The 25,766-nt window shown below is 43.6% G+C and overlaps 2 protein-coding genes and 2 long non-coding RNA genes across 6 annotated transcripts in view; 2 read left to right on the top strand and 2 right to left on the bottom strand.

Annotated features, from left to right (window-relative positions):
* The window catches only part of LOC132875118 (protein C19orf12 homolog), a 20,986-nt gene extending 2,683 nt beyond the window's left edge, over nucleotides 1-18,303 (bottom strand). Inside the window, exons 1-2 of the mRNA XM_060911741.1 lie at nucleotides 18,091-18,303; nucleotides 10,060-10,229 (exon numbers count right to left, since the gene is read on the bottom strand). Coding sequence (XP_060767724.1) covers nucleotides 10,060-10,216 — 157 coding nt within the window. The 5' untranslated portion in view covers nucleotides 10,217-10,229; nucleotides 18,091-18,303. The remainder of the gene's footprint in view (nucleotides 1-10,059; nucleotides 10,230-18,090) is intronic.
* On the top strand, nucleotides 5,644-10,392 carry LOC132875119 (uncharacterized). Of its 2 annotated transcripts, none has more exons than XR_009651760.1 (2): nucleotides 5,644-5,894; nucleotides 10,066-10,392. It is a non-coding gene; the product is annotated as an uncharacterized LOC132875119 (long non-coding RNA). The 2 variants fall into 2 exon arrangements; XR_009651759.1 differs by lacking the exon at nucleotides 5,644-5,894 and adding an exon at nucleotides 6,207-6,373.
* LOC132875043 (uncharacterized) lies at nucleotides 13,601-14,325 on the bottom strand. Its single transcript, XR_009651750.1, has 4 exons — nucleotides 14,218-14,325; nucleotides 13,945-14,100; nucleotides 13,809-13,860; nucleotides 13,601-13,706 (listed from the first exon to the last, which is right to left on the bottom strand). It is a non-coding gene; the product is annotated as an uncharacterized LOC132875043 (long non-coding RNA).
* Nucleotides 17,175-25,766, top strand: si:ch211-260e23.9 (uncharacterized protein LOC555795 homolog). Of its 2 annotated transcripts, XM_060911739.1 has the most exons (5): nucleotides 17,175-17,301; nucleotides 18,672-19,023; nucleotides 23,518-23,677; nucleotides 23,770-23,905; nucleotides 25,335-25,766. In XM_060911739.1, exons 3-5 carry the CDS (start codon nucleotides 23,542-23,544, stop codon nucleotides 25,546-25,548), a joined length of 486 nt encoding a protein of 161 aa, XP_060767722.1. In that variant the 5' UTR covers nucleotides 17,175-17,301; nucleotides 18,672-19,023; nucleotides 23,518-23,541; the 3' UTR covers nucleotides 25,549-25,766. The 2 variants fall into 2 exon arrangements, with proteins under 2 accessions (XP_060767722.1, XP_060767723.1); XM_060911740.1 differs by lacking the exon at nucleotides 17,175-17,301 and having other exon boundaries at nucleotides 23,797-23,905.

The raw sequence follows: 25,766 nt of genomic DNA, 5'->3' as shown, positions 1-25,766 counted from the left end.
AAGAAAACTAATGATTTGATTTAATAAGAAGACAGAATGAACGTAACACATCTATTAAACGAAAGTTAATGGATTCTTGTAATTCCTCTGGTGTATGGGCCAGTGAAGCACTGTCATTAGCATACTGAAGTTCTGTAATCTTGTTGACTTTGGCCAATTTTTGCAAGCGGAGTCTTGAAAGGTTGAAGAGTCCTCCATCAAAACGGTGTCTAATCTCCACTCCCGGATTGTCTGGTGGGATTTCGTAAAGCATTGCATCGAGGTACATGGAAAAAAGTGTTGGAGCAAGTACACACCCCTGTTTGAGTCCGTTGGTAATCGGAAACTCTTCAGAGTTGGCATTTTGATGGCATACCTGTCCAATCATCCCATCATGCAGTTGTCGAATAAGTGCTACAAAGTGATCAGGGCAGCCAAAACGTTTAATGACCAACCACATAGCAGTTCTTGGTACAGTATCAAATGCTTTTTCAAGATCGTAAAAAACAAATAGCAGAGGTTTTTGTTGTTCTCTACGCTTTTCCTGTAACTGTCTTGCACAGAGTATCATGTCGATAGTTCCTCTGGATGCTCTAAATCCACATTGAGATTCAGGTAAAATATCTTCAGAGACAACTAGGAGACGGTTAAGTAATATTCTGGCAAAGATCTTGCCTGTCATAGAAAACAGGGATATTCCGTGATAGTTTCCGCACACTCCGCGATCTCCTTCCTTGAAGATGGTAACAATGATAGCATTCTTCAGGTCTTCTGGTATTATTTGCTGTCCCCATATCTTGAGAATAAGGTTGAAGATTCTCGTTTTCAGTGGAAGGCCTCCAGATTGAATAAGTTCCAAGGGAATATTGTTGGGTCTAGGGGACTTCTTTTGCTTCATTTTCTTGATGGCATCAATAAACTCGCAAAATGTTGGTGGATCAGACATCCAGTGCTGGATGATGTGTTGAGGAATATTTTGTAAGAAATCTTCAGCTGCTGTGGAGTTTCTGTTAAGGAGAGTGGCAAAATGTTCTTTCCATCGTTTCAGGATATCTTGGCTGTCAGTGATAACTGCAGTATTATCAGCTGACCACAATGTTCCTATAGAAGGTCAAATTGGTCCATACAAGTCCTTAGTGCCAGCATAGAAGTTTCTTGGATCTCGGGCATCAGCATAGCTTTGAAGTTCCTTTGCTTTTTCTAGCCACCAATTATTCTTCATCTTTCTGATCTCAGATTGGCCTTTCTTCTTAAGTCTATCCAAACAAAGTTTTTTAGCGTTAGACGTTGGGTCTTGTTGTAATGATAAATAAGCTTCACATTTCGCATCAATAAGTCCAGTTATTTCATTGTTGTTTGCATCAAACCAGTTTTGCTTTTTCATAAATCCAACTGACTTTTTGGCTCCTTCTGCAATAATGTCTCGGATTGTGTTCCGTTCTTCTACTACGTTGTCAGTGTCAACAGGTCGATGATTGGAGAATTCTTCTTGGATAGTGTCATAGAATTTACCAGCTACTGCACTGTCCTGAAGCTTTGAGATGTCAAACTTTTTCCTAGGTGGATTCAGTAGGCGTACACGAGGTTTAGGATGTAAAGATATCTTAAGACAACTAGTTTCCAGCAGTCATCCACACTTCGTGCTGTCTTCGTAACAAGAATATCTTTCTTGTCACGTTGTCTAGTTAGGATGTAATCAAGGACATGCCAGTGTTTCGAACGAGGGTGCATCCATGTGGTTTTATAGCGGGTTGGTAAACAGAACTGGGTGTTAGTAATAAAAAGTTCCTGCTCTGCGCATAGTCCAAGAAGAAGCAATCCATTACAGTTACATTTTCCGTATCCTTGCTTTCCCATCACGTCTTTCCATAGTCGGTAGTCTTTTCCTGTTTTGGCACTAAAATCACCAAGAACCATGAGTTTGTTTCTTAGTGGTACTGAGGAGACAGTATTGTTAAGCTGGTTATAGAACTGATTTTTACGTCATTATCTGCATCTAGTGTTGGTGCATAGGCAGATATGAAGGTTATGAAGTTATTTCCAGAGAGTGGTACACGGATAGTCATTAGTCTCTCATTAATGGCTTTTGGAGTCAATTGAAGTTCTCTGACCAGTTTGGTCTTCACAGCAAAACCAACGCCATGGATGCGACAGGCTCCTTCTGTCTTCCCTTTCCAAAAAATGGTATAACTGGATCCAGATTCTTCAATCTTGCCTTCTCCAGAGAATCTGCTTTCGCTCAGTGTGGCAACATCAATGTTTACTCTTGATAGTTTGTGTGTCACAAGAGCTGTTCTTCGCTCAGGTCTGCTGTCTTTGCCTTTCAGATCTAGGAAGGTTCTAACATTCCAGGTCCCAATAATCAAAGTAGTAATCTGAGTTTTGTACTTTTGTACGGCACAGTGGTGCAAGTGGTTAGCACGGTCGCCTCACAGCAAGAAGGTTCTGGGTTCGAGCCCAGTGGCCGGCGAGGGCCTTTCTGTGTGGAGTTTGCATGTTCTCCCCGTGTCTGTGTGGGTTTCCTCCGGTTTCCCTCACAGTCCAAAGACATGCGGTTAGGTTAACATGGGGCGGCCTTGGGCTGAAGTGCCCTTGAGCAAGGTACTTAACCCCTGACTGCTCCCCGGGCGCTGTAGTGTGGCTGCCCACTGCTCTGGGTTTGTGTGTTTGTTCACTGCTTCAGATGGGTTAAATGTAGATAAGGAATCTCACTGTGCTTGAAGTGTGCATGTGACAAATAAAGCTTTCTTTCTTTCTAATATTTTGACCGCAAGAAGTTGACCCACTGGGTGTGGCTTCCCAGCCAGGTTTTTTTAGCCCACCAATTTTCTAGGGCCTTCCCTATTTTGGGTGGGCAGTGGTTATCCTAAAAAGGCCTGCCCAGTCACAGATGCAGGACTGGATTCCTGAGTAGTCACATGTCTCAGGAAGGCAGCCATCACACATCTTCTGCCAACATGTAGATCCAGACTAGGGCTGAACGATCTATCATTTTCGACCGAAAATCGCGATCTCAGACAACATGATTTTGGGATCGTCAAAGCCGCGTTTTTTCTCAGTGCTTCTAAACTGACCCATGTTTTGTTTCATCAATAAATTGTCCTTATTTTTTACACTGCAGACAAAAAAATTACATCTATGTGTTCAGGGGAGCCTTGTGGCACTCAATGTGAAAGAATTTTGTCAATATATCCTTCCGTTTTCGTCTAAATCCCCATTGTTTGGAGGGAGCGCTCTGAGGAAAAACTGCCCTTTCTGTGTGCCTCTCTGTCTCTGCTCGCAGCGCGCGGGTGGGGGAGGGGCTGCTCGCTCTCAGAGAGACACAGGAGGGAGGGGCTGCTCGCTCTCACACACACACAGGAGGGAGGGAGGGGCTGCTCACTCTCAGAGAGACACAGGAGGGAGGGGCTGCTCGCTCTCACACACACACACACACACACACACACACACACACACAGGAGGGAGGGGCTGCTCGCTCTCAGAGAGACACACATGAGGGAGGGGCTGCTCGCTCTCACACACACACGAGGGAGGGGCTGCTCGCTCTCACACACACACATGAGGGAGGGGCTGCTCGCTCTCAGAGAGACACAGGCTTTCCCACAGGGGAATTGTTGGCTCTAGTTATAATTTATAATGCTTATGTACATTCTTTTACAAAAGTGCAATATTTTGATGCTGCTGAGCCATTGATCAACCTTTTTTTATGTCTGATATGTTGTAGATGGGAAAAGTAAAAGAAGAAAAAGTTTACTTAAGAAAGATGGCTCTCTTTATTTTTATTTTAAGTTATTATAACTTGTTCCTCAGGCACTCAATGTTAATAAACAGGCCTACATTTGAAATCTGTTGACCTCAGTTTTCATTCTTGCATTATCTCTCATCTCATCTCATTATCTCTAGCCGCTTTATCCTTCTACAGGGTCGCAGGCGAGCTGGATCCTATCCCAGCTGACTACGGGCGAAAGGCGGGGTTCACCCTGGACAAGTCACCAGGTCATCACAGGGCTGACACATAGACACAGACAACCATTCACACTCACATTCACACCTACGCTCAATTTAGAGTCACCAGTTAACCTAACCTGCATGTCTTTGGACTGTGGGGGAAACCGGAGCACCCGGAGGAAACCCACGCGGACACGGGGAGAACATGCAAACTCCACACAGAAAGGCCCTCGCCGGCCACGGGGCTCGAACCCGGACCTTCTTGCTGTGAGGCGACAGTGCTAACCACTACACCACTGTGCCGCCCATTCTTGCATTAGCTTTATGGAATTCATTGTATTAATTAATTTGCACTGAAACTCTATTTAAAGAAAAAAATCGTGGTTGAAATTTAAATCGCAATATCTGCCAGAAAAATCGCAATTCAATTTTTTCTTAAAATCGTTCAGCCCTAGTCCAGACTAGAAGCTTCCAGCTCTCACCAGAAACCTGCTCCCGTCATCCTTATCCCATCGCCGTTGGGCTTTTGGAGAGAGAGAGAGAGAGAGAGAGAGAGAGAGAAGAGGTTGAAGAAGACATCTGTAAGAAATGCCGTTGGCGTGAATTTGTTTAAGGTGGATCACAACTTGCCGGGAAGTGATCCACACACTTGATTCCCATGTGGTATGGGACATGCAGGTTCAGGTCATGAAACTGCAGTGGACTGCCGCTTTTCATCGTGCCTTCCTAGCCAGTCCATCTGGCGTAGCCCTCCTCTGCTGGTACAACTGCTTGTTCCACCATTGTTCCACTATTGGGGTCTTGAAAGGGGGTTGGTTGCATTTGGTCAGGATCCTTGTCTTTGACCTTACCATCAAGGGTGGCCCTAGCAGGAGTACAAGACTCCCGATGGCATTGCTCGCAGAGTCACTGGATCGCGCAAGCCCTCCACCACGAGCAACCATTGGAGGGTGTTAGTAAATTAACCACTCTGTAAATTAACATATTTAAACCTCGATATAAATTAAAGATAAATGATATATTAGTCAGTGCATTAATATATTCATTATTCAGGGGTTTTTTTAGGTCAAAATGACAAATTATTTTTTCACGATCAACTTCCTGTTAATTATTCTAATTCACATGAAAAATCTTTTTTTTTTTAAATAAAATAATAATTAAATCTGGGGTGGCACGGTGGTGTAGTGGTTAGCGCTGTCGCCTCACAGCAAGAAGGTCCGGGTTCGAGCCCCGTGGCCGGCGAGGGCCTTTCTGTGTGGAGTTTGCATGTTCTCCCCGTGTCCGCGTGGGTTTCCTCCGGGTGCTCCGGTTTCCCCCACAGTCCAAAGACATGCAGGTTAGGTTAACTGGTGACTCTAAATTGAGCGTAGGTGTGAATGTGAGTGTGAATGGTTGTCTGTGTCTATGTGTCAGCCCTGTGATGACCTGGCGACTTGTCCAGGGTGAACCCCGCCTTTCGCCCGTAGTCAGCTGGGATAGGCTCCAGCTCGCCTGCGACCCTGTAGAACAGGATAAAGCGGCTACAGATAATGAGATGAGATGAGATGAATAATTAAATCTCTTCATGATGCAGCGTGTGCAGAATTTTAGTGACATCTAGTGGTGAGATTGCAGATTACAGCCACCTGAATGCCCCTCCCTCGGCCTGCCCTTTCCAATAGAGATCTTGCATGTGACGTCACAGCCAATCCAGATTGTGACAGACGCCATCTTGTAGGTCAAACGCCATATTCCGCCTTCTACTTCTACTTCTGGTTCTACTTCTGCTTTTACTTCTACCTTTTCTTCTGGAAAACCCTACTATATACAATTCTACTACAACGGCTGTGGCTACAAGCTCTCCCTACCTGTGCACAGTTTTTATGTTTTTTGTGTGTATTTTTGCGTGTTGTTCGTCTGTACCGGACTTCAATATCCACTACAACCGTATGGACTTACTGGACATTGGTTTCCAGCAGAAAATGACGGTTTGTAGCGATTTCCATCACATGCACAACATTCCGGACGAGAAAAAAAAAAAAAAAACAACACATTCCGGACGAGACCAGATTGCGAGACCAGCGGGGTCTCCGTGAATTGTTATCGGAAGCAAAGCAAAGGAGGCGGCGCCGGGAGCCGAAGCAAAAGCGAGGCTGCAGAGCCGGCCTGTTGACTAAGCTCAGAAAACAGCCACTCAAATCTCCACTGCCAAGCCTCTAACTCTCCAACGCCAGATCCATGTAAACAACACGGACGATTTGGAATTACCTTATTCTATTCTATAATCGGCTGGTCAGTGCTATACTCAATACTTAAGTGACTTACCCATCCAGTGAGGATCATTTTTTTGTTTACAAGATGCCACATCTGAGTCGCTGACAAATCCTGAATTTCTGTAAAGATAACTGTCCAGAGATTTATAAGCACGCAGTGCTTCACCACTGAACAGCGAGAGAAAATTGATGAGGTAATCATACACGTCCGGGTATTCCGCTGGCAGTTCAAAATCCGGTCGTGAAAACTCCGTCCGGAAAGCCATAAGGGTCACAAATCTGTAGATCGTTTATTTTAGACATTCATTCATTCATTCATTCATTATCTCTAGCCGCTTTATCCTTCTACAGGGTCGCAGGCAAGCTGGATCCTATCCCAGCTGACTACGGGCGAAAGGCGGGGTTCACCCTGGACAAGTCGCCAGGTCATCACAGGGCTGACACATAGACACAGACAACCATTCACACTCACATTCACACCTACGCTCAATTTAGAGTCACCAGTTAACCTAACCTGCATGTCTTTGGACTGTGGGGGAAACCGGAGCACCCGGAGGAAACCCACGCAGACACGGGGAGAACATGCAAACTCCACACAGAAAGGCCCTCGCCGGCCACGGGGCTCGAACCCGGACCTTCTTGCTGTGAGGCGACAGCGCTAACCACTACACCACCGTGCCGCCCTTATTTTAGACATATATCTAGTTATCTGTTCATTAGAAAAATGAGCCGTGTAGTCCGTCGGTTGAAATTGATCCATTCTGTACACGAGTGCAGCAGTATTCAGCGGTGTTTTTGACCGACACGATGGCGGTTGTGTACTTTCCGGTCACGTGACTGCAAGATCTCTATTGTGTTTCAGAACGGGTGGTGGCCCTCAAGGGCCAGGACCTATTTCCAAAATGATGTCATTGTCTCCGAGCGCATGGAGCAGCCTGTCAACTAGTACATTAGAGAAATATTTCGAAACTGTTTCGAGTTATTTATTCTGTAAAACTACAGGTTATAACTTCCATGTACAAACCCCATTTCCAGAAAAGTTGGGATATTTTCCAAAAGTTTATCAGATATTCAAGTAAAACCATAAGTGTGCTATATAGTGTGCTGTAGTGACTGAGTGCCGTCAGTATTCAGGAGCCGGAGAGCGGTGAGGTGCAGGACGGTTGTTGGAGGCCGAGGTGGCCATATTTAAAGGCTGCTGTGAATTCTGGGAAGTGGAGTCTGGAGTGTGAGCAGGTGCAGACGTGACAGAAGCCACTTTGCGCCACTTGCTCGAGTCACTGGTGAACGCTCTCCTACACCTGTTCACTACACTTACACCAGTCCTTGACTGTGGGTGTGTTGGTGGGAGAGTCGTCCCATGGGAAGAGGGAAGGTTGACAGCTGAGGACACATTGGAAGGGCACAAGTTGGGTGGCAGAGTGTCACAATGAGTTTTGGGCGTGTTTGGCTCCTGGCAGGAACTGCTCCCGGTCCCTCAGATTCTCTGCGCAGAACACCCCGAGGAAGCATCCAACCTCTGAACTGGCCCTCTCCACTTGGCCATTAGACTGGAGGTGATGGCCAGAAGTCAGACTCACAGAAACCCCATTTTGTCCATGAACTTGGGCCAAACTCGTGAGGTGAACTGGGAGCTCCGATCACTGACTATGTCTTGTGGGATGCTAAAGTACCAGACCACATGGAATAAAACCAATTCTGCTGTTCTCAATGCTGCAGGGAGGCTGGGGAGGGGAATAAGCCTCAAAGATTTAGAGAACTGATCAATATGATGACAGTGTGGCCCTGGGACTTGGAAAGATCAGTGATGAAATCAATGGCAATGTGGGACCAGGGGTGTGGTCATGTGGGTAACGGCCTACTGGATGCACCCGGGGTACTTTAGCCTGTGCACATGCTGAGCATGAGGAAATATACTGATTGATGTCCATGAACATTTGTCCACCAGTACTTGGTCTTTAGTAGTTTGGTAGGTATGTTGGCTGTCCGGATGCCCAGTAGCAGGACTAGTGTGTACCCAAGTGATCAGCCGACCTCGGAGGCATGGCGGGACGTAGGTGAGATTGGTGGGGAAGTTGGCAGGAACGTGATATGGCAGTGTTTGAGTGAGTTCTCTGTCTATCTCCTAAGTCAGGACATTCACAAAGCAGGCTGAAGGAAGGATGGGTTCTGGATCCTGAACAGGAACCGTAGCTGGGGAGATGCAGAACAGGGAGTCAGCCTTGGTGTTTTTTAAGTCCAGTCTGTAGGCTCTGGTGAACTGTATCCATGTGAAGAAGCAGCTCCAGCGAGCTTGGTGAGGATCGAGTCTTTTGGCAGATTTGAGGGACTCCAGATTCTTGTGACCTGTGAAGATGGTGAAAAGGTCGGTTGCTCCCGCCAGCCAGTGCTGCCACTCCTCGAGTGCCAATTTCACCACCAATGTCATAATGCTATTCAGTGCGAGTGAGTTTTTTGGAGAAAAACACCACAGGATGTAACTTGTGCTCTCTGAAAAGCTGAGACAGTACCGCTGCGACACTGGACTCAGAGGCATCCACCTCCACACTAAATGGCTTCGTGGGATCAGAGTGTTTGAGGATGGGGCAGATGTGAAGAAGGCTGTTTGGAGTTGTGTGGAGAGCTGTTCAGCCTTAGGGTTCCAATGGAGGCACTTAAGACCCTTCCTGGGCAGGGCGGTACATGGAGCGGTGATAGAGCTGAATCCTCTGTAGAAATTGGCAAACGCTGAAGCTCTTTGACTGTGGTGGGATTTGGCCACGTGGTAACTGCTGACACTTTCTCCTGATCCATGGTTACTCCCTCTGCACTGATGATAGACCTCAGGAAGGAGATTTGGGTGACATGGAATTCGCATTTCTCTGCCTTAACAAACAGTTGGCTGGCAAGAAGTTTTGCTTTGACTTTCTTGGCATGACTGTCATGACTTTCAATGTATGCAAAGACAAACTTGCTGAGCATGTCCCTCAGTACATCGTTGGTGGGGCACTGGAAGACACTTGGCATGCAAGATAGTCTGTATCGCATTACGCAGTATTCATAGAGGCCAGAGGTGGTGCTAAATGCCATCGTCCACTCGTCACCCTCTTAGATGTGCACCAAGTTGTAAGCACCATGAAGACCAAGCTTTGTGAATACTTTGGCTGAATGAAGTTGTTCCAGAGCTGGAGGGACTAAAGGCAAGGGGTCTGGATATTTCACTGTGATTTGATTCAGTCCCCTGTAGTCCATGCTTGGCTGAAAGCCCCTCCGTTCTTCTCCACAAAGAAGAATCCAGCAGATGCAGGTGACGTGGGTCGGCAAATGGAGTTAATATTTGGGTTTTGTTTTGCTTTCATGCTTTTGTTTCTTTGAAGAGGATTCACACTCCCTTGTTTTTTTCTCCTGCTAAATAATGTGTGATCCTCCATTTCTCAACACTTGGGTTCTCAAACTTGTTGGCCAGCACCTTGAACCACTGTTTCCTCTCTTTTCTTCTTCTCTGTCTTCATTCTGGTGCTGGATTCAAGCTGCCACTTCAATGTAAAAAGTGAAAGTAAAACGTTCTCTCGAGACGCTGTTTGTGTGTTCTGAGCTCCTGTAGAACCACTACAGCACAACATGGCGGCTCTGTGGAAGACGAGCCATTCTCTACGGAGATACGAAGCTCATTCTAAGCTCACAAAATGTGTTCGTATGTGAATGAAAACATTCAGAAAGATTCTGAACTATATTCCATTTCTGCTCACAGATCCCCCTGAACCCGACACAGCGCTCCTCCTTTACCAGCGTCAATAAAGTTAAAATGATACAATTTTGAACCTTTTCCTACATTTTATTGGACTTCAAATTAACATTTATAATAATAATAAAGTATTATTATTATTATTATTTATTTTACCAACAGCAATTCCAGCAGGTCCGAGCAGCAGCCCTCCTACAAACGCACTTCCTCCTGCCACCACCGCTCCTTTCCCAGAACTCCTCACTGCTGCCTTCATCTGCTGATTGGATGAAACCTCACAGCACATCCGTATGACATCACCAACCTGCTCCATCACCACACGCAGCCTGGAGATAAAAACAACAACACAGCCGTGATTAACACAACTCACTGAGCTTTATTATCATTATTATTATTATTATTATTATTATTATTATTATTATTGAGTTGTTGTTAAGTTACCTTTCTTCAAACTGCAAAGTTTAGAAATAAAGAAATGATTTTTCTCAAGAATTACAATCATATTATTAAGTTTGTCAAGTTTTATAATATTAAGAGGAGAAATCTTAATTGACAGCACATTTTCAGTAAAGAATAAACACATTTTTAAAAATCACAAAAATAAAACTGAATAAATAAATAAAAATGGATATTCAACAATAATCAGTAAAAATAAACTCAGAATAAATAATAAACATGAAAAAAATTAAATGGAATCAGAGAATAAAGTGCAGTGAATATCTGAGTTTACTGAAATAAACTGAATTAAACGCAGAACTGATGAAGACTTCAGTCTCCTGTTTAAAGGCTCGGGATCCAGGACTCAAATACACAACAAGAACGCTCCGACTTCAAAAGTAAACACACCCCAGTCTGTCAATCCCAAACAGGGGGGAAACAGATCCATGGAGTGAAACTGTGTTTCAGTTTTGTGTCAGTTTAAGAATTTAATCAGCTTCTGCTCTGGAAACATCCAGATGTGTTTAAGTTTAAACATTTATAACTGAGGAGAAACTTGGTGTTCATGGAGAACATCAGAAACAGTGTGATGTGTGAAATGTGTTCTTTATAAACCTGCTGAGAAATCCACCACATCAGACATTTCCTATAAACACGCACGCAAATATACACAATATGGCCAAAAGTATGTGCCCCCCTGATCATCACACCCATGTGTGCACACAGCGAGCTCCATGAAGATGTGGTGTGTGAAGGTTGGAGTGAAGAACTCGAGTGTCCTGCACAGAGCCCTGACTGAACTCAACCCCACTGAACACTGACTGCACCCCAGATCGCCTCACACACATCAGGGTCTGATCTCACTAATGCCCCTGTAGCTGAATGAACACACATCCCCACAGCCAGGCCCGCCGACGGGGGGGACAAACGGGTATGTTGTCCTGGGCCCAGGAATGGGGGGGGGGGGCCCAGAACTGGGCTCTCATGAAGTTGCGATTATTTTATTTCATTTCAAAATGTGTTGATTTGGGGGAGAAATGTGCTATATTTGCATTCAATAAATTATTTCTAGATCTTTTGCCTTTATTGTCTTTGAAAAAGTCGTCAGTAACCCCCTACCACCCCTAATGCAAAAATGGTTTGGTCTGACTCTTTGATTAAGGGGAAAAAACGACATCGTTCGATCATAGCGCTTCGACAATCAGCGTGCGTGCCATTTGCCAACATGCACAAGTCAGGAGCACAGAAAAGAAAAGAGAAAAAGAGAGGAAGAAACCAAGAGACTCAGGGGCTCACTGCATAAATATTTTAAAAAAGATTGGGATGAGGGCGGCATGGTGGTGTAGTGGTTAGCGCTGTCGCCTCACAGCAAGAAGGTCCTGGGTTCGAGCCCCGGGGCTGGCGAGGGCCTTTCTGTGCGGAGTTTGCATGTTCTCCCCGTGTCCGCGTGGGTTTCCTCCGGGTGCTCCGGTTTCCCCCACAGTCCAAAGACATGCAGGTTAGGTTAACTGGTGACTCTAAATTGAGCGTAGGTGTGAATGTGAGTGTGAATGGTTGTCTGTGTCTATGTGTCAGCCCTGTGATGACCTGGCGACTTGTCCAGGGTGAACCCCGCCTTTCACCCGTAGTCAGCTGGGATAGGATCCAGCTCGCCTGTGACCCTGTAGAAGGATAAAGCGGCTACAGATAATGAGATGAGATGAGAATGAGATGAGAAGATTGGGATGATGCAGCACGCAAAGGCAGTGGGGCAGCTGAGCCAGGTAAGACCAGTGTTGGGCACGTTACTTTCAAAAAGTAATTAGTTATAGTTACTAGTTACTTTTCCCAAAAAGTAACTGAGTTAGTAACGGAGTTACTTTGTCATAAAAGTAACTAATTACCAGGGAAAGTAATTATTCCGTTACATTTTTTTCCCCCTCAAAAAAAATCAAATTCAATTAGTGTAATCATAATAAAAGTGAATGTTAAATGTGTTTAATGACTGAAATGGACACTTAACAGAACCAATTAGTAACGTTATCTACACTATATTAATATTTTTGTGGGACAATGTGAGATAAGACATCTATCAAATGTAATATATTTTTGTAGTTATTAAAATTATGTTACTAATTACTGTCCACTGACGAGGACAAACGCTTTGTTCCTCGACACAATGTGCATTGCACGTAAACACTCTTGCCTTTTATTTCAAGTAATGAAAAGTAATGGCTGTATTTCCAGTGTGAAAGCGCAGTGCTGGGCTCACCGCTCGCCATCACTGTGTCTTCCGATTGAAAGAGTGCGCAGTAGGCGTGGCCTACCTACGTATGTTGTCCAAATCTACTCTGATTGGCTTACTGTGCCGTTGTCTCGCGTCTCCCCGCCCCACACGAAAGCAGAGTAAAGAAAGGCTGAGCGAGCAGCGTGCCAGATGAGAACAGCTTTAATAAAGTAACGCATAGTGTTTTATTGTAAGTAACGGGAACAGCGTTATAACGATGTAAACAGTAATGAGTTAGATTACTCGTTACTAAAAAAAGTAACGGCGTTAGTAATGCTGTTTATTTCTAACGCCGTTATTGCCATCACTGGGTAGTCTAAGACACAGCCAACTTTTTCCAGCCCCGTAAAGTAACCCCAACCAAGGCACGCGCGGCACGCAATTCATGTTCCAAACGAGGGGAGAGCAAGTCCCACTGAACACCATATCAAACGCACAGGGCATTGAATCATTTCATAACCACAACGGCTTAATAACATTGTGTTTCATATATCTGATTGAAGCTAAGAATATTCACATTAGCCCGCAATCATATCCCGCCGTTTCTCGAGCGGTGTGTTCTTCTCTGCTTTTCACACTGGACAGTACGCACGCACGCACAACAAAAGTCCGGCGCATTGCATTTCGCACCTGAATAGTTGCAGACTAAGGAAATGTTAAAATGTTAAAACTGTAAAAATGTTGAAATGCTAAAATGAAATGGTTGTTGACTGGTTGAATGGTTTTTGAATACCTGTCATTTAAGGGTTGGAGTGAGTAGAGACTGGGATAAGGGGGGGGGGGGGGGGTTTGTTGGGGGGGGCCCCATTCAGAGCATTTTGTCCCGGGCCCAGCCAAAGCTGTCAGCGGCCCTGCCCACAGCCACGCCCCAAACTCTAGTGGAGAGCCTTCCCAGAAGAGTGGAGCTCATTATTACAGTAAAGGGGAATAAATCTGGAATGAGACATTTAACAAGGACACATGGGTGTGATTGTCAGGGGGCACATACTTCTGGCCATAAAGTGTAGACGTTCTGTTCCATTCTGTTTCGACACAACTTTAATATCCAGCTCCTGGTCGACTCTCAGGAAAAGGAAACTGAACTGTTGGGGTCTTTCACCTGGAAACGTGGAGACAGCGACCTTTAAAACTCTCGGTGCAGAAATGGAGAATAATTATATTTTACAATAAAATATCAAAGATAAAAAGTAAAGGTGTAAACCTGGTGGTTCCAATCAGCGACAAGGAGCAGTACAGTTTAGTCCCTTTTATTTCTGAGAGTCAGCATGAACAAGTTATTATTGTTGTTGTTTATTAGTGTAAAATTAATTAGTAAAGTCTTAAAATGTATATCTAACCCTGCAGGTGATGAGTCAGACGTCTTCTGGAGTACGACACTAATAAAGTGTGTGTTGAAGGTAATCAGGTTTGATAATTTCCTCTGATTATGAAGATTAATATTCCACGGAGCTGCACCATGTGGTGTGTTTTATCGGCTGGGGTTCAGTTCTGTGCTGCAGTTTTGGGTGAAATTCAAATAATTTCATTCACAAAGTCAGAAATATGAAGACATGGCCTCGGACAGCTTTATATTTAAGACAAATTTAACGCAGTGTGCAGTTTATATCCACCTCAGAAAAGACAAATTCTATAATCCTGGAAATTGTTTACTTCTGTTCCTCAGCAGAACCGTTCCTCTGGACTCAGAAAGCTGCAAAATGTTTTACGAAAATACACCACAACCTGCAACATCATTTTATAAATGTCCCATAATGTGCAAATATACACACCATGCTTTACACACACACACACACACACACACACACACACACTGATCTGGATGAAAAGTTCTAACTCTCGTCTCCTGAGAGCCAGTGACTTTTTCTAATGTGAGAAATTCAAACATCATTTCATTCAGACTTTTCACTCCATGACTTCTGGAAAATCAGGATTTTAAAAGTGTACAGTGGCGTGCAAAGGTTTGTGCACCCTTACTGAAAATGTCTGTGACTGTGAATAGTTAAGTGAGCAGAAGATGAACTGATCACCAAAAGGCATAAAGGTAAAGACGACACATTTCTTTTCAGCATTTTCTGCAGGATTTGTGTATTATTTTTGTTTTGTACAATTGTAGAGTGAAAAAAGAAAAGGAACACCATGTGAAAGTTTGGGCACCCCAATACATTTGAGTTCTCCGGTAACTTTTACCAAGGCTCCAGACCTTAATTAGCTTATTGAGCTGTGGCTTGTTCAAATTCTTCGTTAGGAAAGGTCAGATGATGCAGATTTCAAAGCTGTATAAATTATCTGACTCCTCAAACTTGTCCTGAAAATCAGCAGCCATGGGCTCCTCTAAGCAACTCCCTCGCATTCTGAATAATAAAATAATTGATGCTCACAAAGCAGGAGAAGGCTACAAGAACATAGCAAAGTGTTTTCAGGTAGCCGTTTCCTCAGATCATAATGTTATTAAGAAATGGCAGTTAACAGAAACAGTGGAGATCAAGGTGAGGTCTGGAAGATGAAGAAAACTTTCTGAAAGAACTGCTTGTTGAATTGCTAGAAAAGCAAATAAAAACCCCTGTTTGACTGCAGAAGACCTTCAGAAAGATTGAGCAGACCCTGGAGTGGTGGTGCACTGTTCTACTATGCAGCGACACCTGAACAAATATGACCTTCATGGGAGAGTCATCAGAAGAAAACCTTTCCTGCATCCGAGCCACAAAATTCAGCGTCTGAAGTTTGCAAATGAACATCTAAATAAGCCTGATGCATTTTGGAAACAAGTCCTGTGGACTGATGAAATCAAAATAGAACTTTTTGGCCACAATGTGCAAAGGTATGTTTGGAGAAAAAAGGGTGCCAAATTCCAGGAAAAGAACACCTCTCCGACTCTGAAGCATGGGTGTGGATTGATCATGCTTTGGGGTTGGGTTGCAGCCAGTGGCACAGGGCACATTTCACTGGTCGAGGGAAGCATGGATTCGAATAAATACCAGCAAACTCTGGAAGCAAACATCACACCATCTGTAAAAAAGTTGAAGTTAAAAAGAGGACGGGTCCTACAATAAGACGATGATCCAAAACATACCTCAAAATCTACAATGGAATACCTCAGGAGGCGCAAGCTGAAGGTTTTGCCCGGGCCCTCACAGTCCCCTGACCTAATAGCCCAAGAGCATTAGCTCAAAATTGAGTCCAACCCGGAACAAATTAGTAACAAGCTGAATTTTTCAGAATATGTTCAGAATACCCTTAGGAATAACATACTAAAAGTCCCCGGGAATCCACCTTGTGCTCTCTGAGAAATTCATGATGGCGTCCAAAATGGCCGCCAATTGGAGATTTTTCAATATCTCAGGGATAAAACATAATATAAATGCAATTAAAATGTTAAATTATATGTTCTCTCATACAAGCAATGCAAATTCACCATTGTCACACTGTTAAAATTAACCAAGATTACAAGGTCATTAATGTGGAAATTACATGGAATTTGATGGTTGACATGATTGACAGATTACCTTAGTAGGCTACCTACATACATGAACATAATGTAAGACAACAATTAGACATCAATTTCCTTAATATTTAGTGCATCTTTAAGCTTTGATAAAATATTAAATGGAAATTAAATTTGAGAACTCTATCTTCTAAAACTACAATGGCAAGCTGTTTCAGTACACTTCAACATTCCGCCGACTTTCATGACAAAAAGGTCTGCCTCAATAAAAGCTCTTGCTTATAAACAATGAGTAGACTTAAACACTTCTCAGTGCCTCAGTTGTAATGCTTGGACCTTTGTTGTACCATCAATGAAGTAGGGAATTTATTCAAGCTTGTTTAAGGGTGGAAAAAAATTAATCTTTGAGTTTCTAGCGCCAGTCTTTACTACTAGCAACGCCAGTGTGTTCGGACAAAAAATGACTAAACTCAGCATGACCTTTTAAAAATGACTGAACTCAGCATGACCTTTTAACATGCCATTTTTCATTTTACACCACCAATTTACTTTAATTAATATTAATGAAAATAAGTGCTCCAACCCCTAGTAATTGTGTTTGTTGTTTTGTGAACAGAATAGGATGATACGGAGTGAACGAGTAACCAATGGATCCACACTCTATAATCGGTAGTGTACATTAAATAGCACATGTATAGATTTACAATTATAAGTCTCTAATTATTAGTCCTAAACATGAAGAACTGAAGCCATTTCAAAAACATATGAGATATCTTCATGATACCATAACGATTATTTTGTCATAACAGTCATTGTTACTGTTATAATGTGTACATTGTTATTATATAATGTTAATACACAATGTAATTAATACACACATGTTGGAATTTACTCTCCTACCCTACAAAACATATATTCTGACCTTTTAATTGCATTAATATTTTGTTTTGGGCCTGAGATATAGGCAGATCTCCATTTGGCGGCCATTTTGGACGCCATCTTGAATTTCTCAGAGAGCACAAGGGGGATTTCCGGGGACTTTTAGTATGTTATTCCTAAAGGTATTCTGAACATATTCTGAAATTTTCAGCTTGTTACTAATTTGTTCCGGGTATAACCCTATTACTCCTGGGCTATAAACATCATTGAAAATCTGTGGATAGATCTCAGAAGAGCAGTGCATGCAAGACAGCCCAGGAAACTTGTAGAACTGGAAGCCTTTTGCAAAGACGAGTGTGTGAAAATCCCCCAGGTAAGAACTGAAAGATTATTAGCTGGCTACAAAAAGTGTTTACAAGCTGTCATACTTGCCAAAGGGGGGGTTACTAGGTACTAACCATGCAGGGTGCCCAAACTTTTGCTTCGGGCCCTTTTCCTTTTTTGTCATTTTGAAAATGTAAAAGAAGAAAATAAAAAAAAATTGTTTTTGCTTAAAATATAAAGGGAATGAGTCATCTTTAACTTTATGCCTTTTGGAGATCATTTCATCTTCAACTTGCTTAACTGTTCACAGTAACAGCAATTTTGACCAGGGGTGCCCAAACTTTTGCATACCACTGTATTAAAGTGAAGCTCAATTTCTCTCAAACTTGAAATAAATAAATTTGCTGGAATTAAATATTCCTCAGGTGCTGAGCTGAAAGTTTCCATGGCAGGAGATTTAAAGTCTGTGAGTGAAAGCGGATCCGCTCCGGTTTCACTGAAGTCTGAACACAACAATGTTCTGAAACTTTTCTTTTGTTGTAAAAGTAAAAGTGAAAGCATGAAAAGTTTTTTTTTCTTCATCATGAATGAAATCCAACACAGAGTTACAGTAAAGAACAGGAGAGGAAAAAAGAAATAAAATACAAAACAATTCCTCAAATTAATAAATATCTGTATTTCACTTTTATTCTCTAAAACTCTGAACCTCCTGACTGAGGGCGGAGATAAAGTTCACAAACCGCCTCATTTTCACTTCTCCTTATAATCCTTCAGATTCTCAGCCAGTAAACTTTAATCCCACTGTGTGTGTGTTTAACAGTTTAATCAGAAATCTTACCTCAACTCCGTCCTTTCACACCAAACACACTTTCTGTTTTCGGAACACTTCACTTTGCTTCACTTGGTGCTGTTTGGGTTGCCAGATTGGACAGTGTGAGGTTGCCGGATTGGACAGTGTGAGGTTGCCGGATTGGACAGTGTGAGGTTGCCGGATTGGACAGTGTGAGGTTGCCGGATTGGACAGTGTGAGGTTGCCAGATGTGTCCCTGTTGCAGAATCAACTGTAAAACAGGTCATGGGATGTTGCGATGTTTTGGCGTAAAATACCAATATGGCAACCGGAATAGGGGTTGCCAGAGTGGTAGTTGCCACTGCATTATCCAATCCCCTTTTCCCCGATTTACGATAAATAATCCAAATTTAACCTGTATAAAATATGTACAAGCAATTATTTATTTGTTGAGTCATTCATTAAATAATTGATTGATTTACTATATTGCGACAAAGCCGTGAAGAACACTCATTAGTTTTCATATTTATAGATGAATAGAATGACAATAAACCTTTCTGCTCTACTGTTTGTTTGTTTGTTTGTTTGTTTGTTTGTTTGTTTGTTTGTTTGTGTGTTTGTTTGTACAGGGTTGGTGTTGGGATTCAGAAACTGCCCACTGACTCTGAAGATAATCCTGAAGGTTCCTGCGGGGTGCCAATACTTTGTGCAGAGGATGCAGATGGACTGCCCGGTGTGTCCAGCAGGGGTCGCAGCAGTGTGCAAAACTCGAACACGCACGCGGAAATGACGCACGTCTTTGTTTACAGATTTGAAAACGGACGCGTGCTGATGGAAGTCTACTGACGTCATGACGCAGAGGCGGAGCTTCGGACTGGTAAACAAGTCGAGCCGCTTCAGCAGAAAAACCAGCGGCGGGTCTTTATTTCCGCCCGCAGAGTTTTATTCTGACTTCAGCTCGGACTGCGCTCAGATTTACAGGTGAGAGTTGCAGCATCTGCTTCCCTTTAAAGCGGCGGTTCGTGCGTCCCGCAGCCTGTGGGGCTGGACTGGTCCTCCGGCCGGAGAGAGACTCTGTCCCGCAGCTGAAGTCCTGATGATGTGGAAAACCCAAACATCTCATCTCATCTCATCTCATTATCTGTAGCCGCTTTATCCTGTTCTACAGGGTCGCAGGCGAGCTGGATCCTATCCCAGCTGACTACGGGTGAAAGGCGGGGTTCACCCTGGACAAGTCGCCAGGTCATCACAGGGCTGACACATAGACACAGACAACCATTCACACTCACATTCACACCTACGCTCAATTTAGAGTCACCAGTTAACCTAACCTGCATGTCTTTGGACTGTGGGGGAAACCGGAGCACCCGGAGGAAACCCACGCGGACACGGGGAGAACATGCAAACTCCGCACAGAAAGGCCCTCGCCGGCCACGGGGCTCGAACCCGGACCTTCTTGCTGTGAGGCGACAGCGCTAACCACTACACCACCGTGCCGCCCCAACATCTCACATGCTCATGGTTTTATTCCGAAATCTTCTGTAGATTGTCGATACGCAGTTGAGTGTGAGATTTTCCACACAGTTATTGACACAGAACTAAAGGGCAGAATATTTAATCCGGGTTTATTATCACAGGTAAGAGAAATCAGTCAGCGGTGTTTGTGGTGAGATCCTCTGGAGTGGCTTCTTCTCGCTACAGTGAAGCCTTGAGTTAGAGTTTGTAATCTGTGATAGAAGTGTTGACTTTTTCTGCCTTTTGTTCCTCAAAGAGCCGAAGTGTGATTTGGAGTTTTATTAATGTCTCGAAGAGTTCTGTGTTGGGTTTTCACTGTTTTTGTTTTTTTTCTTTCTTTGTATGTTTGTGAGTGCTGATCATCTCAATTTCTCCATCAACACTGGTGTGTGTGTGTGTGTGTGTGTGTACCTGCAGCTTTGTGGAGGGTCAGTGTGGATTCTCCTTCAGGGCGTGTCACAGCTGTTTCCTGTCTTTCACCTCTTCAGGTCTTAACTTTATTCAGACACAAATTAAAGTAACACTGAACTCATGGGGGGGTGTAAACTTTTGAACCAAGTTAATAAAGAGGCCCGAGACTGTAATATTCAGGCTGTGAAGGTGTTAAATACAGAATGGTGTTTTTTCCAACTCGTAATCAAGGGTGTGTAAACTTTTGCACTGTGTCTGTGTGTTTGTGGTGAATGGTGTGATGTCACTGAACCCTTTATTTCTGCTTTATAATGAACGAATGCTTCAGTTCCTCAGTGTTGAGGTTTAAACACTCTGCGCTCCGAGGAAACGAAGCTCTTCATCATTTTTCAGTAAAATCGTGTTTGAGTTCACTGTAACTGGATCAGCGCCGGCCGGATCACTGCCTCACTCTGGAGTCGAGCTAAACTAGGAATAAATCCAGCCGCTGTTCAAAATAAACTTGACAAGCAAAAGGACACGAGGCAGTGAGGACAGGAACGGCTGACAAGTCTCTCTCTCTCTCTCTCTCTCTCTCTCTCTCTGTCTTTTTCTCTGGGGGTGTGTGTCTTTCTCTCTCTCTCTCCCTCTCTCTCTGTCTGTGTCTCTTTCTTTGTGTGTGTGTGTCTCTCTCTCTCTCTCTCTCTCTCTCTCTCCCTCTGTCTGTCTCTTTCTTTGTGTGTGTGTCTCTCTCTCTCTCCCTCTGTCTGTCTCTTTCTTTGTGTGTGTGTGTCTCTCTCTCCCCCTCTCTCTCTGTCTCTTTCTGTCTCTGTCTCTTTCTGTCTGTCTGTGTCTCTCTTGATGTCTCTCCCTCCCTCCCTCTCTGTGTGTGTCTCTCTCACTCACACACACACACACACACACACACACACACGTATATGAGTCGTTCAGGAATGTTGGCACTGAACGCGGTGTTGTGGATTAGAAGGTTGTCCTGAGTTTCACCCTTGCTGACTTCCACACTAGCACTCGAACACTGAAGTGCACTCAGCACGAGGCGAGGAGAGTGTGTGTATCACAGTGAGCTGTTCACACACTCCGTACACACTCTGCTTACACACTCACAACCAGGACCATGGTAGCCGTGGGGTCTTAAAAGTCTTAAATTTAATATTCCAAAATTAAGGCCTTAAAAAGTCTTAAACTGCTTTGCCCAAGTCTTAATTTTTTAAACAAAGGTCTTAAATTTACTCATACTGTCCTACAATGTGAAAACGTGGGTTTTGTGTAACATCAGTGAATTTCTTGGAGTGTGTGCAAAGAAAGGAACAATATTGATACATTTTCGCGCCGGCGCAATCGTCGGAGTCCGTGGTGGAGAGGAGACTCCGCGAATCGCAGCGTGGGGAAGTGTCGTTTTAATCAGCAGTGGCTTTCAGATGAAAGATATCGTGACTGGGTGAGGGAGGTTCCTGGAAGCGACGTTGAAGCAAGATGCTGTGTTTGTCGAAAGACCTTCAAGTTGTCCACTATAGGTCATTTCGCTTTAGAGTCTCACATGAAGAGCTCAAAGCACGTTGCATCTGCCTTCCACCGCCACCAGCCCATCGCTCAGTTCTGCACGGTTCAATCTCCGAATGCAGCTGGAGTTGGCACGAGCACCGCTGTCGAACGTCAACAGCGTCAGCCAAGCCAGACACCATCGGCAAGGCTAGCAGCAACACAAGGGCGGAGCAGTGGCATGATGGGCGTCGGTGGAACCCCGACACTTCGGCCAGAGGTGCTCTGGATTTTAAAAACAATTACGGAACACCACTCGTACAGCTCGAATGAGGGCATAAGCGAACTCTTTAAGGCTGCGTTCCCAGACTCGGAAGTCGCTACAACATTCTCCTGCGGAAAAAACAAAACGTCTTGCAGAACAAAATTCGGTCTTGCTCCTTATATAACGAAGGAGTTGGTCAAAGACGTTAACGAGGCAAGTGGTGGATTCGTCGTAATGTTCGACGAAAGTCTAAACAAGACAACGAAAAGTAAACAAATGGACCACTCTCCTATCTCTCTCTCTCTCTCTCTCTCTCTCTCATTTATATCTGTCTCTCGCTCGCTCTCTCCTTTCTGTCTATCTCCTATCTATCTGTCGGTCTGTCTCTCTCTCTTAACTGTCTACCACTCTGTCTGTCCTATCCATCTATATATCTCACTATTCTATCTATATCTTTTTATCTTTCCTCTCCTCTCTCTTATGTCTGTCTACCACTCTGTTATCTGTCTATATTATGTCTATCGCTCTCTCCTATCAATCTCTTATCCATCTGTATACCTCTTTCCTATCTATCTATTTACCTCATTGTGTCTCTTATCTATCCACCTCCACATCTATGTCTTCCCTCCCTCCCTTGTTTACTAGGAGTATTTACATTTCTTTTTATTCTTCAAAATGTAAAATGGTTGAAGCAAGTCGAATGCTGGGAAACCAAGACACAGAGTTTGTCTGTTTATCATCTCTGGTCATAATTAGCTCAGAGACAGTTCTTTAGGCCTTGAGTTGGGTCCTCAGTTTGGCTTTTTGGCTGGTGAGTGCACACCATTGTACCAATGTATTGGTACGCCAATTGCATTTTTGTGCACCTTTAAGAGACTTTCGTCTTACCTCTTTTCTATCTCTCTCTCTTCCCATCTATCCCCCTCGTCTCTTATCTATCTATGCCCCTCTGTATCTCTCTTCCTCCCTCGTTTACAAGGGTACAAAATGTAAAATGGTTGAAGCGAGTGCTGGGAAATTAAGACAAAGAGTTTGTCTGTTCAGAGTGTTGTGAATGTTTTGATATTTTATTTAAAAAAAAAATACACCCACCTCACTTTTTTATTTTAAGTATCATCTCTGCGTGCACGGTCATAATTAGCTCAGAGAAAGTTCTTTAGGCCTCGAGTTGGGCCCTCAGTTTGGCTTTTTGACTGGTGAGTGCACACCTTTGGCATTAATGTGTTGGTATGCCTACTGCATTTTTGTGTACCTTTAAGGCCGTGACGTGGACCCTACGTTGTGCTCCTTTCTTCCAGGTTTAGACTTGTTTTTTTTGTCTTGAATGTGAAGATTTGACAAGCAATGCACATAATGACTTTTAAATATATAACTTTTATAATAAAAGTATTTTTACTTGAAACATTTGTCATTATTGGGAATTTGATCTGGTGTTCTACGACCGTGTAATGGGTGCGATGTAGGTCTTAATTCTCATTTAAGTGGTCTTAAAAAAGTCTTGAATTTATGGTGGCCAAACCTGGGGAAACCCTGAGGACAGTATCAGTGTGTTTCATCTCAGCTGATTTCCTGTGAAAGACATTAATGCGAGTGTGATACTTCACTCACTGTCTGGAGAAACCGTTCATTATTCTTAACGATTCACCAAACTCTTAAAGAACCCTTTTCCTTTGTCCGAGTGTACAGGTGGAGGAGTCGGAGCAGTGTTGATCAGATCAGAAACCAGACTGGAGCCCAGCAGCGACAGTGGAGATGTTCACAGCCAGAAGACTCACGATACCTGTATGTTCTCTTTCTGCTTCCAGACTCGAGAAAGAGAATTTCTGAAAATGATCAGTAAAGTCCTGATGCAGATCCTGTTGGGTGGCGGAGGAGAGGAAGCGGATGGTGTTGTGGAGGAGAACGAGAGCTGTGTGGAGCTGCTGGAGTCTGAAGATGGGGACTGGATCGTCATAAATATCCCAGGTGTGAGACCGTACACACAGAGACCTGCAGGAGGAGCTGTTTATATCAGGATTGGATTACATGTGTGTGTGTGTGTGTGTGTGTGTGTGTAGAGAACTCATCTCAAGGTCTTCTTGTAGAAGATCCTCTGGAGAATCTGCTGATCGAGCATCCCAGCATGTCTGTGTACCAGACGCGCCATCAGAGGATGAACGAGGAAGACGTTTGTGATGAAGAAGATTCTTCCAGGTCACTCAAATTTTTCAAAATTATTAGCAATTTGTGTGTGTGTGTGTGTGTGTGTGTGTGTGTGTGTGTGTGTTTGACTGTAACACCTTCCGGATGATGATTGGTCAGTGTGTTGGTATTGATTAATTCTATCGAACAGCGGCTCTGACTGATGGAGTGCATCACGGCTTTATCATTAACGAGCTCATTCTGTCTAATACATTATTGTTTCCATAGTAACAGCAGCTGATTCCCAGGATGAAGTTTACTGTAAGGAGAAGTGTGTGTGTGTGTGTGTGTGTGTGTGTGTGTGTGTGTGTGTGTGTGTGTGGTCTCTGTAAGGAGTCTCCAGTGTGAGTGCTGTGTATCAGTCAGAGGTGAAGCTGGAACTCTCAGTTCTCTGAGATCTTCAGCACAGAGGAGTTTACACTTCTCTACAGTTTCTCAGGAACACGATGAAACAAGCTGCGATTTTATTTTTATTTTTTGGTCTGATTAACTTTGAGAGAATAAAGAGACACTGCTGAGGGATCAACTGTATGTACAGTACTGTGCAAAAGTCTTGGCACCTTGTCTTTTTTTTTTATCCAAACTTTTGTTATAGATTTCTATTTTCTGACTTCTACATTATCAAGTCAGTACAAAAATATTTTAGAGTTCAAACGTTCGTGGGGGGGTTCCAGCACAAAATTAAATGTTACAGAAAAAAGTGTGTATCTGAGCAGCATATTCCATCAGAGAGCACATTTCAGATGAAAAAAGAAAGCATAATGAAGGCTGCTGGGTTTTGGTGTAAAATGAAGAAGTGAGTGTGACAGTCAAAGTGTCCAGAAGAACTGTGGCTGGTTCTGTAAGATGCTCAGCAAAACCTACAGATCATTTCCACATAAAACTGACCTCACTGGACCTGAGACGGATTTATTTATTTTTTTAATAAAGCAAAGGGTCGACTCACACCAAATACTGACTCTGTTTCATTTATTATGGCTCACTGATTACTGTTTATAGTCATTTTTTAATGTTGAAACATTTAATTATTTTTAAGCCCTTTTTGATCAACAGCGTTTCTTTACACATGGCGAAGACTTTTGGACGTGACTGTAGCTACTGTAACGTCAGTGAGAGCAGGAACTCACTTGTTTGAACAATGTTAAATGTAAACGGGTAAAAGTGACATGTCGTTCTTTAATGTATTAAAAACTGTAATTGTTGATAAATTGCTGTGGTGTCAGAGGAATAAAACACTCGTCTGTGCTGTGATCGGAAAATAATCCTCAGCTTTGTATCAGGCCGCGCCGCACCCAGCATGGATTATTTTCCTGAAACGGCACGAGCCCGAGTGTTTTACTTTGTCCATAGCGCGCACTACAGGAGGGGTTTAGTGCACATGTACCTGACTGTGTGTGTGTGTGTGTGTGTGTGTGTGTGTGTGTGTGTGTGTGTGTCTCAGGTGTGTACAGGTAAGGCGTGATGTGTCGAGTCTCCTGGCGTTGTGGTGTGGTTCTGTGCTGTTCTCAGATCAGAGAGCTCGAGTGCACTCTGAACGCAGGAAGTTGAGCCGCAGCACCCTCAGCAGGCAGAACCTGGTCAGGACTCGGTTCTCCAACACCGAGCGTCGCTACGGCCACTTCAAACAGCCCACTCAGCGCCTCTACAACTACTAAACAGTGTGTGATGAGACGGCAAGGTGTGTGTGTGTGTGTGTGTGTGTGTGTGGTTTTGGCTCCGAGTGAACAGTTCAGTGAATAATAAAAGGTCCTCGGTTCTCTCTTCACTCCGGTGGATTTCCTGTGACGTGTTCAAGGCTTTACTCCTGTACTTATAGCTAATGAAGATACAGTGGTGCTTGAAAGTTTGTGAACCCTTTAGAATTTTCTATATT

This window comes from Neoarius graeffei, chromosome 27 (genome assembly GCF_027579695.1).
Source record: "Neoarius graeffei isolate fNeoGra1 chromosome 27, fNeoGra1.pri, whole genome shotgun sequence".
NCBI lineage: Eukaryota > Metazoa > Chordata > Actinopteri > Siluriformes > Ariidae > Neoarius > Neoarius graeffei.
This window is presented reverse-complemented; position numbering and strand designations above follow the sequence as displayed.